Source organism: Salvelinus fontinalis, chromosome 15 (genome assembly GCF_029448725.1).
Source record: "Salvelinus fontinalis isolate EN_2023a chromosome 15, ASM2944872v1, whole genome shotgun sequence".
NCBI classification, from domain to species: domain Eukaryota; kingdom Metazoa; phylum Chordata; class Actinopteri; order Salmoniformes; family Salmonidae; genus Salvelinus; species Salvelinus fontinalis.
Window position 1 is genome coordinate 42111651 of NC_074679.1, and position 15478 is coordinate 42127128.

A 15478-nucleotide genomic window follows, 5' to 3' on the forward strand; every position below is an offset into this window, starting at 1 on the left:
AATGTTTGCTGCTTCAGTGTCTTTAGATATTTTTGTCAGATGTTACTATGGAATACTGAAGTATAATTACAAGCATTTCATAAGTGTCAAAGGGTTTTATTGACAATTACATGAAGTTGATAGCAAAGAGTCAATATTTGCAGTGTTGACACTTCTTTATCAAGACCTCTGCAATCCGCCCTGGCATGCTGTCAATTAACTTCTGGGCCACATCCTGACTGATGGCAGCCCATTCTTGCATAATCAATGCTTGGAGTTTGTCAGAATTTGTGGGTTTCTGTTTGTCCACCCGCCTCTTGAGGATTGACCACAAGTTCTCAATGTGATTAAGGTCTGGGGAGTTTCCTGGCCATAGAAATATCTATGTTTTGTTCCCCGAGCCACTTAGTTATCACTTTTGGCTTATGGCAAGGTGCTTCATCATGCTGGAAAAGGCATTGTTCATCACTGTTCGTGGATGGTTGGGAAAAGTTGCTCTCAGAGGATGTGTTGGTACCATTCTTTATTCATGGCTGTGTTCTTAGGCAAAATTGTGAATGAGCCCACTCCCTTGGCTGAGAAGCAACCCCACACATGAATGGTCTCAGGATGCTTTACTGTTGGCATGACACAGGACTGATGGTAGAGCTCATCTTGTCTTCTCCGCACAAGCTTTTTTCCAGATGCCCCAAACAATCGGAAAGGGGATTTGTCAGAGAAAATGACTTTACCCCAGTCCTCAGCAGTCCAATCCCTGTACCTTTTGCAGAATATCAGTCTGTCCCTGATGATTTTCCTGGAGAGAAGTGGCTTCTTTGCTGCCCTTCTTGACACCAGGCCATCCTCCAAGTCTTCGCCTCACTGTGCGTGCAGATGCACTCACACCTGCCTGCTGCCATTTCTGAGCAAGCTCTGTACTGGTGGTGCCCCGATCCCGCAGCTGAATCAACTTTAGGAGACGGTCCTGGCGCTTGCTGGACTTTCTTGGGCGCCCTGAAGCCGTCTTCACAACAATTGAACCGCTCTCCTTGAAGTTCTTGATAATCTGATAAATGGTTGATTTAGGTGCAATCTTACTGGCAGCAATATCCTTTCCTGTGAAGCCCTTTTTGTGCAAAGCAATGATGACGGCACATGTTTCCTTGCAGGTAACCATGAAAGACAGAGGAAGAACAATGATTCCAAGCACCGCCCTCCTTTTGAAGCTTCCACTCTGTTATTCGAACTCAATCAGCATGACAGAACGATCTTCCTCCTTGTCCTCGTCAACACACACACCTGTGTTAATGAGAGAATCAGCTGATCCTTTTGTGGCAAGGCTGAAATGCAGTGGAAATGTTTGTATGGCAAAGAGGGACTTTGCAAATAATCTGATCACTCTTCATAACATTCTGGAGTATATGCAAATTGCCATCATACAAACTGAGGCAACAGACTTTGTGAAAATATATTTGTGTCATTCAACACTTTTGGCCACGACTGTACTCTCATGGTCCACAAGACACCTACTAGACTGGGGTAAGAACTGCCAGACTAAATGTCTAAGACCCCCGCCTAGAGCCTCGCCGCGTCCCCCTGCATCCATTGAAGACCAAGACATCTCCGCTCTCCCTCCCGAAAACATCGACCTCCGGGAGGCCTTCAGTAAGAGGCAAGCCGACACCCTCCCTCCTCATTGTCTATACGACTGCACCATAGAACTCCTACCGCCTCCACCACTCCCCAGGCCTGTCTTTACTCCCTCTCGATCCCTGAAGCTGTTGTAATGGACAATTATATTCAGGAGTCGCTGGAGGCAGGTTTCATTCACTCCTCAACATCCCCAGCTGGTGCAGGTTTGGAGGTGTGCGTCTTTGCGTCGACTACCGAGGCCTGAACAGGATCACAATTAAGAACCGTTACCCCCTACCCGATGTCTGCCGCCTTGGAGCTGACCGAGGGGGCTGAATTCTTTACCAAATTAGACCTCCGCAACACTTACAATCTGGTGAGAATCAGGGAGGGAGATGAGTGGGAGACCTCCTTTAACACCCCTAGTGTCCACTATGAGAATTTAGTCATGCCATTCAGATGGATCTAACTGGCAATCTTCCAAGCATTGGTCAATGACACTCTTAGGGATATGTTGAATCGGTTTGTCTTTGTTTACCTCAATGACATCCTGATCTTCTCCAAGACCCTTCCGGAACACATCCTGCAAGTCCTGCAAGTCCTGAGATGCCTCCAGCAGTTCCTTGGGCTCCTAGGCCATTTTTACAGAACTTTGGTGCAGTGGCAGTGACTCTCACAGCCCTACCCTGCAAGTAGGGGTAACATCAGGCAAACCGCCACCGAAGGCCTCTTCGGTTCAACGAGTGTGGCTATTCACCGGTGATCTTCCCTTAAAAAGTAGGACTCGGGCCTCCCGGGTGGCGCAGTGGTTGGTCTAAGGCACTGCATCGCAGTGCTAGCTGTGCCACCAGAGACTCTGGGTTCGAGCACAGGCTCTGTCGCAGCCGGCCGCGACCGGGAGGTCCATGGGGCGATGAACAATTGGCCTTGCGTCGTCCGGGTTAGGGAGGGTTTGGCCGGTAGGTATATCCTTGTCTCATCGCGCACTAGCGACTCCTGTGGCGGGCCTGGCATAGTGCACGCTGATCAGGTCGCTAGGTGTACAGTGTTTCCTCCGACACATTGGTGCGGCTGGCTTCCGGGTTGGATGCGTGCTGTGTTAAAGAAGTAGTGCGGCTTGGTTGAGTTGTGTTTCGGAGGACGCATGGCTCTCGACCTTCGTCTCTCCCGAGCCCGTACGGGAGTTGTAGCGATGAGACAAGACAGTAACTACTAACAATTGGATCCTACGAAATTGGGGAGAAAAAGGGGGTAAAAAAATAAATAAATAAATTTAAAAAAAAAGTAGGACTCGCAGAAGCTCGCTCCATGCAAAACAGGACCATTCAAGATCCTGAGTCACATCAACCCAGTCACCTATGTCTACAGCTTCCCATGTCTATGAGGGTCTGTTCATCCTTCCATGTCTCAAGCTGGTAAGGACCAGTCCCTTCTCTCCCCCCCGCCCAGCCTACACTGTCCGGCGTCTTTTGGAGGCTCGTCGGGTTCTAGGCACCGTGCAGTACCTGTTGGACTGGAAGGGCTATGGCCCCGAGAAGCGGGCATGGCTGCCTGCTCGGGACATCCTGGATCTGGGACTCCAACCAACTACGTGGTAGTCGCTCTGGCTCCAAGGCTGGAGCCGCTCCTAGAACGGGGAGGTACTGTCCTGCCATGGTTCCACCTGTCACCAGAGGGCGGCATAGACCGTCCTAGGGCCATTAACGACACTCAGGTGTGTCCTATTTAATCGTTATGATTTCCCTGTTAAAAGGTGTGTTTTCAGTTGTCCTTTACTGAAGTTTGAATTACGTGCCGTGTGCGTTTGTCGCCTGAGTTTGAGACTTAGTGTTTGTTGTTTTCCCAGTGTTACTGTGATCCTTCCGTTACAGTTTCTCAGTAAAGTATTACGTTTATCCCTAACCACTGATTCCTCATCTGGTCTCTTCTCTGCACCTGGGTCCAACCTCACCATGTCACATTCCTCATCTGGTCTCTTCTCTGTACCTGGGTCCAAACTCACCATGTCACAGAAAGATGTTGGCATCAATTAATTGTCTTTGTCCCCATGGCAGTGTTCGCCTTAACAATCTCACTGGAATAAAGACCTCCTCCATTCCAGTCATTATTGAAAGAGATTGTGATAATATCTCAAAATTGGACTACTTAATGTTAGGTACCTCACTTCCAAGGCAGTCAGTCAATTAAACGAATCACTGATCATAACCTTGATGTGTTTGGCCTGACTGAAACATGGCTCAAGCCGGTTGACATTTACTGTGTTACATGAGGCCTCTCCTCCTGGTTACAATAGTGAAATTAAAAATCCTAAGAGTATGAAACACTTTGAGAAGACTGAAAAAAAGAAGTCCCCACACACTTGGATAAATAAATACTACTTTTAGTTCTTATGTTCCTGCAACTAAACTAGCTTGTTGGGTGTGATAGATTCCTCCAGTATGAAACACACACACACAATTTCAAATTAGCACTGTACCATATTTCTGCCTGTCTGTCAGCAAACAACCCGACCATCGTCTCTCCTCTGAGTGCTTTTGCTGCTTCCTTGAACACTGACACACCTGAGAGACACACACACATTATGAGACGAGAGAATTCCATTTTAACTCATGATTGTTATATTTGTCAATGCCACACACACGCGCTACCTGCGTCTGCTGTGGAGCTGAACAGGCCTAGTACTGTGACGGGGGCGATAGCTGCATGTCGCTGGTACAGGTCCCCCTTCAGGAATGATGTCACCTCATCAGGAGAGGACAGGAGGACAGGGGACACCAGACGACTCCTGGGTCACACACCAAAAAAGAAAAAGACATGGTGATGTGCAGGCCCCATGGTTTGACGGTCTTATCACATGTACACAACCGCTCAGACAGGGGTTTGATCCCTTTCTCCACCCCTAATCTTTCTCCCCCGCTCTTTCTAAGTTGTCTGACTAACACGCAAAAATGCTTTACAATCTTCATGAGAAAAAAAAATGTCTGGCACCCTTTAGAACAGTGGTTCCAAAAAAAAATGTCACACACACACACCCAACAAAGCACTCATCTTCCAGATGAGAAAAGAATGCACCCGTTTTAAGAACAAATGGATAAATGTGCAGAAAAGGGTGAAATTTGAGAAAGGTAGGTAACATGTAAACAAAGCATTAAGGTAACATGTAATAACACACTACCATGTCACTTTGTTATTATTATAATATGTAAATGAAGGCATTACAGCAAGTAAATTAAGCTAGAATCCAGCCCAAGCCTACAATAGCCTCCGCTATTTCCTGATCACATTTTTTTTAAATTCTGAGCACTTTCAAAGTTCGACTGACATTGTAACCTAACAGCAGCGATTCCCATTCTTTTTTCTCTCTACATAATGGACTTTTAATGGAACATGTAAATTAAGGTATTACAGTAACATACATGTAAATTAAGGAAGTTCTAGCTTTAGTTTTTTGAGCCTTTCTTCGAGGGTAAACAATATATCTACTGTACACAACACATTTATAGCTGAACATTCTGTAACTTTGAACCCACCTGAACTGGCCCCATATACCTAGTTTGAAGGAGATGTCCATAAATGCAATAGAATATTCTATATGTTTTATTTTACTTTGGTGGAGGTGTCACTCACAGCATGATGAACCTGTTCAGGCTCTCAGTACCCAGCGTGCCTTGGTAGGGCTGGCTAGGCTCCTGTGGGCGGTACAGACGGACGGTGGGAAAGAAGCTGATTTTCTGAGCGCTGCACACGTCAGTCCACTCCCCACAATCCAGCACAGCCAGCTCAACGTCGCTGACGTCAGCGTCTTAGAGATACATCCGGCGAGACAGGACACGTTAGATACATGCATAAAGTCAACTGACACATTGGTGTCAAATGGATCGGCTACATATACAGTTCACTGTCACATTCCTGAAGATGCCAAATAGATGCAATCAACAGATCTGGATATCAAATACATAAAGATATACAGACAAATGGCATAAGTATCCGACAGTCAGACATATTGATCTGACGGACCAGAGGAAAATAGTTCTATTGACCGAGCCTAAATTGTCTTATCGACCACAAGGTCTTTGTGGGACTCGTCTTATTGACTGAGCCAAAAGAAAGGTCATATTGATTAACTGTCAAGATTATCAGGGAACTTACCTAACCCCTTTTGCTTCAAGTATAGCGATTTACAAGAACTGCTGAATCAACCATTCAACTGCACGTCTTAAATGCAATACCTTCTAGGGATTCTGACACCTCTATGTAGGACTGCATGAAAGCCATGGAGACAGCATCCCCTGGTGGAGAAAAATAGAATGACTTACATTTCAATACAGCAATGTAGTGTGATTGTAACATAATTGTAAAAGTAGTCAAATAAACATTTTATGGATGCCACATTATCTTAAAATAACAGGACCGAGGGGTGTCTTTTACACTAGCCTGGGCACCTGTCATCATCATTTGGTATGGCAAGGAGTTGACATGATAGCACAAACAGATCTGAGACCATGCTACTTGTACACTGACTGGCTTATTCAGAACTGTGTGTGAGACTTTCTTTGCAATGGCAATTCTGAATCATAAAATACATTTGAAAATGATAATCAAAGGAAAATTGGTAGAATGTATAGCAACTAGGGCTGACCTCATTTAGTCGACAGGTCGATAAATCTCGGTCGACCAACAGCCTTAGTTGAGCGGTCGCAAGTTCTATTTTAAAAAATTATAATAATTAAATAGTCTGATTCGCACCCGTCTCAGTGGACTAATCCATTGAGGAGGCCACGGGGATAGCACAGTCCATTTTAAGACGTGATACTGAAATTGTATATGGTCATATTAAGTTAAAAATAATAATAATAATAATAATAAATCTATATTGAGAACAATGCAGCAGAGGCAACAGCAGACGAGGAAACAGCCCTATTCGGACGGGAATAGTTTTACTGGGGGTGGTCGGGTTATGCAATTGTGCACAAGCACAAAACACCACATTAGGTCATTTTAGTCCCGTTCGCATATGCCATGTCAGGAGTAACAATTCCAGATGGTTTAAAAACCATGCTCGAGTTCAGTGTAGCCCTGTACTTTATTTCAAATGTACTGATCACCATTTACATTCTACCTCTCCCCAGCCTACGCTGGCGGCCAGCTCGAGTTTGAGAATGCGAGCAACACTGGGAGGTACAAGCTCAGAAACATAGCCATGGTCCGCTGGCATAGCCGACACCTGTCTGAGCAAGGTTATTATAGTTTGGGGATTTTAGTTTTAATTTCTATTTCTTTTTTTAATTCAGTGTTACTTTCAGACTGGATTTGCTCATTTTTATTTAGTTACATAAAAATATTTCTACACATACAGTGCATTCGGAAAGTATTCAAACCCTTTGACTTTTTCCACATTGTTACATAACAGCCTTATTCTAAAATGGATTAAATTCAAATGTTTCCTCAATCTACACACAAAACCCCATAATGACAAAGTGAAGAAATGTTGGCAAATCTATTACAAATAAAAAAAACAGAAAAATGAAATTTACATAAGTATTCAGACCCTTTAGCACCTTTGGCAGTGATTACAGCCTTGCGTCGTCTTGTGTATGACACTACAACCTGTATTCGGGGAGTTTCTTCCATTTCCTCTAGTTCGTTTATGTTGGATGGGGAGTGTCACTTCACAGCTATTTTTCAGGTCTCTCCAGAGATGTTCAAGTCTGGGCTCTGGCTGGGCCACTCAAGGACATTCAAAGACTTGTCCGAAAGCCACTCCTGCGTCGTCTTGGCCATGTGCTTAGGGTCGTTGTTCTGTTGGAAGTTGAACCTTAACCCCAGTCTGAGGTCTTGAGCAGGTTTTCGTCAAGGATCTCTATCATTTGCTCCCTTCATCTTTCCCTTGATCCTGACTAGTCTCCCAGTCCCTGCAGCTGAAAAACATCCAGAAAGCATGATGCTGCCACCACGCTTCACCGTATGGATGGTGCCAGGTTTCCTCCAGACGTGACGCTGGCATTCAAGCCAGAGTTCAATCTTGGTTTCATCAGACCAGAGAATTGTTTCTCATGGTCCAAGAGTCCTTTAGGTGCCTTTTACTGAGGAGTGGCTTCAGTCTGGCCGCTCTACCATAAAGGCCTGATTAGTGGAGTTCTGCAGAGAGGGTCATCCTTCTGGAAGGTTCTCCCATATCCACAGATGAACTATGGAGCTCTGTCAGAATGACCATTGGGTTCATGGTCACCTCCCTGACAAAGGCCCTTCTCCCCCGATTGCTCTTTGGCCAGGCAGCCAGCTCTAGGAAGTTTCTTGGTGGTTCCAAACTTCTTCCATTTAAGAATGGAGGCCACTGTTCTTGGGGACCTTTTAAGCTACAGAAATGTTTTTGAACCTTTCCCCAGATCTGTGCCCACACAACTCCTTCAACCTCATGGCTTGGTTTTTGCTCTGACATGCAGGGTCAACTGTGGGACATTAGATAAACAGGTGTGTGCCTTTCCAAAATCATTACCACAGGTGGACTCCAATCAAGTTATCGAAACAAAGGATGCACCTGAGCTCAATTTCAAGTCTCATAGCAAAGGGTCTGAATAATTATGTAAATAAAGGTATGTTAAAATTATAAATTTGCTAACATTTTACTTTGTTATTATGGGGTAGTGTGTGGATTTGAGGTAAAAAACGTAGTTAATCAATTTCAGAATAAGACTAACGTCTAGGAGCTATTTGGGTTAGTATAGTTGAGTTATTTAACTAGGCAAGTCAGTTCAGAATAAATTCTTATTTATAATGACAGCCTACCAAAAAGGCCTTCTGCTGTGACGGGGGCTGGGATGAAAAATAAAATGGAACAAAAACACACATCACGACAGGAGAGAACACTACATAAAGAGACCTAAGACAACATAGTATGGTAGCAACACATGGTAGCAGCACAAAACATGGATCAAACATTATTGGACACAGACAACAGCACAATGGGCAAGAAGGTAGAGACAACAATACATCACACAAAGCAGCCACAACTGTCAGTATGAGTTGTGCACCGGGGCCACCCACTCCTTTTTCTATTCTGGTTAGAGCCAGTTTGCACTGTTCTGTGAAGGGAGTAGTACACAGCATTGTACGAGATCTTCAGTTTCTTGGCAATTTCTCGCATGGAATAGCCTTCATTTCTCAAAACAAGAATAGACTGACGAGTTTCAGAAGAAAGTTCTTTGTTTCTACAACACCTTCGTGGGAATCTGTGTTACAACGATGCACAGTACGTGTATATTTTGTATTTGTAAAATAATTTTTGGGGTGCTAGGAATGTAGAATTTCTGAGGATTCCAAAACCGTATTGCATGCGGTGGTTATTAACGTGTAGACAGAGCGTCGGTAAAGTTGTGGACATTGGCCCCGCTGTGGTCAATTGTTCAAATGAGAGCCTTATAGCTGTATGGCCTTCTGTTCGAGAGCTAAAGTTGAAAGTATAAAAGTCAATCTCAATGCGACTTGGATTTAAAAAGGGAATAGAGCAAAGACTGGTGCAAAATATATGGTGAAAGGAAACGCTCACACCCATGTTAAAACCAGTGGTGGAAAAAGTATCCAATTATAATTCTATAGTAAAGGTAAAGATTAACTTAATAGAAAATGACAGAAGTGAAAGTCACCCAGTAAAATACTACTTGAGTAAATAAATAAACTTAAGAATCAAAAAGTAAAAATCATTTCACATTCCTTATTTTAAGCAAACCAGACAGCACAGTTCTTCTTCTTTTTTTTTAAATGTACAGATAGCCAGGGGCACACGCCAACACTCAGACATCAATTACAAAACAAAGCATTTGTGTTTAGTGAGTCTGCCAGATCGGAGGCAGTAGGATTGACCAGGAATGTTCTCTTGGTAAATGTGTGAATTGGACCATTTTACTGTCCTGCTAAGCATTCGAAATGTACTTTTGGTTCTCAAGGGAAATATATGGAGTAAAAAGTACATTATCTTCTGCCTGTAGCCTAAGCATTTTCATTCTCGCCTCATTTCATCCTGTGGCCACAGGTGATAAATAAAATAACAGATTACACATCAAACCCTCATACAGAATGATATAAAAGCAACATGCTCACATTTCACGTAAAACAGCACCACCGTGTAGTCACTCTCTGCCACTGCGCTGTGGAAAATGTCAGCAGTGAGTTCTGTGACAGCGTCCATGTCCAGACTCTGGCCCCTGTCTCTGTACACAGACTCCGCCACCTCATCATCAAGCACATCTTGTGACAAAGAAACAGTCAACCAATCAGCCCAGAAATACAAAAGGATATACAGAATGTCATACAGTGGGAGCAGAGTTCTATAAACATTTAATTTAATGCACATTCATAAACAACCCACTTCTTTCTACAGCAGAGAACTGAAAGTGAAAATTAAAAAATGTTGTTTAGTGTCACCATTTAAATTCTGTGATCTAGTTTCTTGTTCGCATTACAATACATGTACAATTTGGTTATGACGTTGACCTGAAACAAGGAAATAACAAAAATATACAACAAGACCCCTTCTTACCAAGAGTAGCCCAATTATCATCGTCCTCCTCCTCCTCCGGAGTGCTCTCATCTCTGAACAGGTCGATAACCTCCTCTAGGTTGTTCAGAATCAGGTACTTGACCTCTGAACCCTGACAAACACAGCATATTGTTAGTGTTTAAGTGTGTATGTAACTTTTGAGCTGTGGAAAGAATTTCTCCTTGAAAGACAACAAACACCAATCAATATACGTCTGCTGAAAATGAGGCCATTTTGATTGTACACTACTGTGGTAACAAACAGGACTTCTTAATACCACATACAGTGAGCTCCAAAAGTATATCCTCACATGGTCTCTCCTATCATTGCTATGCAGACGACACACAATTAATCTTCTCCTTTCCCCCCTCTGATCACCAGGTGGTGAATCGCATCTCTGCATGTCTGGCAGACATATCAGTGTGGATGACGGATCACCACCTCAAGCTGAACCTCGGCAAGACGGAGCTGCTCTTCCTCCCGGGGAAGGACTGCCCGTTCCATGATCTCGCCATCACGGTTGACAACTCCATTGTGTCCTCCTCCCAGAGTGCTAAGAACCTTGGCGTGATCCTGGACAACACCCTGTCGTTCTCAACTAACATCAAGGCGGTGACCCGTTCCTGTAGGTTCATGCTCTACAACATTCGCAGAGTACGACCCTGCCTCACGCAGGAAGCGGCGCAGGTCCTAATCCAGGCACTTGTCATCTCCCGTCTGGATTACTGCAACTCGTTGTTGGCTGGGCTCCCTGCCTGTGCCATTAAACCCCTACAACTCATCCAGAACGCCGCAGCTCGTCTGGTGTTCAACTTTCCCAAGTTCTCTCACGTCACCCCGCTCCTCCGCTCTCTCCACTGGCTTCCAGTTGAAGCTCGCATCCGCTACAAGACCATGGTGCTTGCCTACGGAGCTGTGAGGGGAACGGCACCTCCGTACCTTCAGGCTCTGATCAGGCCCTACACCCAAACAAGGGCACTGCGTTCATCCACCTCTGGCCTGCTCGCCTCCCTACCTCTGAGGAAGTACAGTTCCCGCTCAGCCCAGTCAAAACTGTTTGCTGCTCTGGCACCCCAATGGTGGAACAAACTCCCTCACGACGCCAGGTCAGCGGAGTCAATCACCACCTTCCGGAGACACCTGAAACCCCACCTCTTTAAGGAATACCTAGGATAGGATAAAGTAATCCTTCTAACCCCCCCCCCCCCCCTTAAAAGAGTTAGATGCACTATTGTAAAGTGGTTGTTCCACTGGATATCATAAGGTGAATGCACCAATTTGTAAGTCGCTCTGGATAAGAGCGTCTGCTAAATGACTTAAATGTAAATGTAAATGTATTGGGACAGTAGGCAGGTTTTCATGGATGGAGATTCATTTGTCTAAAGAATTTGTCATAAACATTTCGACATGTGTAATGGAAACGGCAGATCAGAGACATTTTCTAAAGCTCGACAACATTTTAATCCGTTCGACGGGTGGATTTTTCTTCTGTCAAACTTTCTTTGCGACAAATGCTAGAAAGTGTTTCTCGAATAAATGATGATTGCTGAATGCTTTTGAAGGTACGCAGGGCACGTGATATCATGTAACTATAAGCTGCACTCCACATTTAATTCTAAATGCCTAGTGTACTTCTAGAAAAATACATTTATTGGAAAAAATGTATATATATTTGCAGGACAAGGACAGTGGTTTAAAAATCTCCAAAGTATCACAGCTGGAGAATTGCAGAACTTAGTTGGGTCTTGCGGTCAGAATGTCTCAAAAACTACAATCAGACGCCACCTACATAATCACAAGTTGTTTGGGAGGGTTGCCATAAAAAAGCCATCAAACAAAATGAACTTGTTAGGACACATGGTATCATGGACTCCAAGTACCAGCAGATATTACATCAAAACCTGACTGCCTCTGCTAGGAAGCTTAAACTGGTCCGTGGTCAGATCTTCCAGCAAGACAATGTTCCAAAGCACACCTCAAAAACACAAAAATGGTTCACTGACGACAGAATCAAGGTTTTGCCATGGCCATCCGAGTCCCCTGACCTAAACCCCATAGAAAACCTGTGGGATGAGCTGAAAAGAGTCCACAAGCATAGACCTTGGATCTGAAGAGATGCTGTATGGAGGAATGGTCTCAGATCTCTTGCCATGTGTTCTCCAACCTCAACGCATTTAGGAGAAGACTCATAGCGGTTCTTGGCAAAAGGAGGTTGCACAAAGTATTGAATGAAGGGGTGCCAATAATTGTGGCGCACATTATTTGTTTATGATAAGAATTTTTTCTTTCAATTATTTTACTTTAAAAAAAGGTTCGATTTGTGTGAATATTTTGTATAAAAGACCAAGAGGATAAACAATAGACTTTTTTCACAGCCCGTTTTGCTGATATTTACCAAGGGTGCCAATTAGTGGAGGGCCCTGTAAATGATGTATTGTGCAATTTGAGTCACTTATTTTAAATAAGAATAGAATACATTTCTAAACACTTCTACATTAATGTGAATGCTACCTTGATTACAGAACCCTGAATGAATAGTGAATAACGATGGGTAAGAAAGTTAGACGCACAAATATCATACCCCCTCACCATTACAATAACTGGGGAGGTTAGCATTTTTGGGGGGGGTATGATTTGTGCGTCCATAGCTTTCGCACTCATCATTATTCACAATTCATTCGGGATTATCCGTAATCATGGTAGCATCCACATTAATGTAGCAGTGTTGAGAAACATTCTATTCTTATTTACAACAAAAAAGTGAATCCAATGACAACACAATTTACCATTAATTTCTAGTGGGCACAAAATAATCTGAAACACAACCAAAACAGTAGGTGCATCCAACAAGTTTGTAGGGTCACAACCTTGATGTAGTCATTGCATGCTAGGAATATGGGACCTAATACAACACTTTTTATTATTTTAATACACAAGTGAATTTGGTCCCATCAAATGGGGTAGACTATGTATAAAAAGTGCTGTAATTTCTAAAAACGGTTCACCCGATATGGGTGAAAATCCCCTCAAATTAAAGCGGACAGTCTGCACATTTACCTCATTGTATCATTTAAATTCCAAAATGCTGGAGTATAGAGCCAAAACAACAACAAAAAAGTGTCACTGTCCCAATACTTTTGGAGCTCACTGTAACTAAGCCTGGTGGTATGGCCATCACAAATAATATTTTGTTGGGAGAAATGGATTGCTTTCTATAAAGCAATTTATGTAACTTGCTAAATAACAAAAAAGGGACTCACCTCTCCTGGTAGTCTGTAAGCAGCATTGTATTCCAGTGGGATTTTTACATCAGGACTCTCCCTGCCACAGATCGGAATAGATTACATGTTAATTCAATGATCATGTCAAGTACATCTGAAAGGATTGCATAGGTACACACAATACAGGGGGGGCTATAACCAGGGTAATGTTAAATTAGGGAACACTGAAGCAAAACGTTTCAAAATCCCCGGTTTGAAAAAGGGAATGACGTCGCTCTGGATAAGCGAGTCTGCTAAATTACTCAAATGTAAAACATACAAACAAAAACAAGCATTTCTTATAAGACAAACAGATAGTACCCCTACTACCAACCTGTTTAACTCAATTTCAGACTGCTTTCTTCCATTTCATGACAAATTAACACAACCCAACAAAAAGGTAGGATGAGCCAGTGTTGTCAAGGCCCACTGGTACTGACCTGTGGATGAGCACCAGGCCCACCTGGCCTCTCAGCCTCCAGGCTAGAGTTTGGGCAGTGACCCGGTCAAGGGCCACCGTGTGGGGCTGAGAGAAGAGGAAGAGCAGGGGCACCTGGAGGTGGCTGTGGACCATGTTCACCTCTGAGGGCTCCACTGAGGCCTCACTCTGATAAGGAGAGAAATTGTAAACTTTTTAAATCCCAGACATGAACAATAACGGCAAAAAGACGGAGCAAAAAACACTAGAGTTCCAACAACAAGGGATATATGTATTCTGCCTGTAGCCTAAGAAACACTAATCAAACTGTTGTCTTAACATGAAGGCTGTTTTATTTGCTTGTTTTGAATTTATCTTTGAAGTTAATATATTGTTGATAAGGGACACATAGACACTGTGGCAGGGACTGCCAGAAGTAAGGTGGCTCCAGTATTCACTGTCTGAAATCAACCACCAGCTAGGGAGTAGAGACTGATTTGAGACTGGGCAACCTGGCTTCTCACCACCAGTGGGGCTTCCATCAGCTGGAGGAAAGTGTAGATGTGGAGGGTGGTGAGGGGTCTCCTTAGGGCCGTGTGTGGACAGGGGTCTGAGTGCTGGGACTGGGACGCACCCTTACAGTGCAGGAACCACAGACCTGCTGTCAGAGATGAAATATCCTCCACCCTGCAATGTAGCACAAGAGGAAGATGACACCAATAGTCGTAATATGCCGAATTGTAAATTGTGCACAGGCACCTACCCTTTTGTGTGATCTGAAAGAAAGAGATGAGTAAGCAATATTGGAATAAGTATATTTAGGCTATCAATGACTCGGGTATCCAAACTTTCAGATCTACACAAAATGTCTAGGGGTTATTTGGGAGTTGAGCAAAAGTCTAAGCCATATACACTGCTCAAAAAAATAAAGGGAACACTTAAACAACACAATGTAACTCCAAGTCAATCACACTTCTGTGAAATCAAACTGTCCACTTAGGAAGCAACACTGATTGACAATAAATTTCACATGCTGTTGTGCAAAGGGAATAGACAAAAGGTGGAAATTATAGGCAATTAGCAAGACACCCCCAATAAAGGAGTGGTTCTGCAGGTGGTGACCACAGACCACTTCTCAGTTCCTATGCTTCCTGGCTGATGTTTTGGTCACTTTTGAATGCTGGCGGTGCTTTCACTCTAGTGGTAGCATGAGACGGAGTCTACAACCCACACAAGTGGCTCAGGTAGTGCAGCTCATCCAGGATGGCACATCAATGCGAGCTGTGGCAAGAAGGTTTGCTGTGTCTGTCAGCGTAGTGTCCAGAGCATGGAGGCGCTACCAGGAGACAGGCCAGTACATCAGGAGACGTGGAGGGGGCCGTAGGAGGGCAACAACCAAGCAGCAGGACCGCTACCTTCGCCTTTGATGCAAGGAGGAGCACTGCCAGAGCCCTGCAAAATGACCTCCAGCAGGCCACAAATGTGCATGTGTCTGCTCAAACGGTCAGAAACAGACTCCATGAGGGTGGTATGAGGGCCCGACGTCCACAGGTGGGGGTTGTGCTTACAGCCCAACACCGTGCAGGACGTTTGGCATTTGCCAGAGAACACCAAGATTGGCAAATTCGCCACTGGCGCCCTTCACAGATGAAAGCAGGTTCACACTGAGCACAT

General features: G+C 44.1%; 1 protein-coding gene across 3 annotated transcripts in view; it reads right to left on the bottom strand.

The window, feature by feature from the left end:
* Nucleotides 1-15478, bottom strand: part of txndc16 (thioredoxin domain containing 16) — a 58965-nt gene that overhangs the window by 26297 nt on the left and 17190 nt on the right. For all 3 annotated transcript variants that reach the window (XM_055863873.1, XM_055863871.1, XM_055863872.1), the window contains 9 exons: nucleotides 14329-14491; nucleotides 13827-13993; nucleotides 13387-13447; nucleotides 10127-10238; nucleotides 9688-9834; nucleotides 5820-5879; nucleotides 5218-5392; nucleotides 4239-4375; nucleotides 4067-4151 (listed from right to left, as the gene is read on the bottom strand). In XM_055863873.1, the coding sequence (XP_055719848.1) occupies nucleotides 4067-4151; nucleotides 4239-4375; nucleotides 5218-5392; nucleotides 5820-5879; nucleotides 9688-9834; nucleotides 10127-10238; nucleotides 13387-13447; nucleotides 13827-13993; nucleotides 14329-14491 (1107 nt within the window). The remainder of the gene's footprint in view (nucleotides 1-4066; nucleotides 4152-4238; nucleotides 4376-5217; nucleotides 5393-5819; nucleotides 5880-9687; nucleotides 9835-10126; nucleotides 10239-13386; nucleotides 13448-13826; nucleotides 13994-14328; nucleotides 14492-15478) is intronic.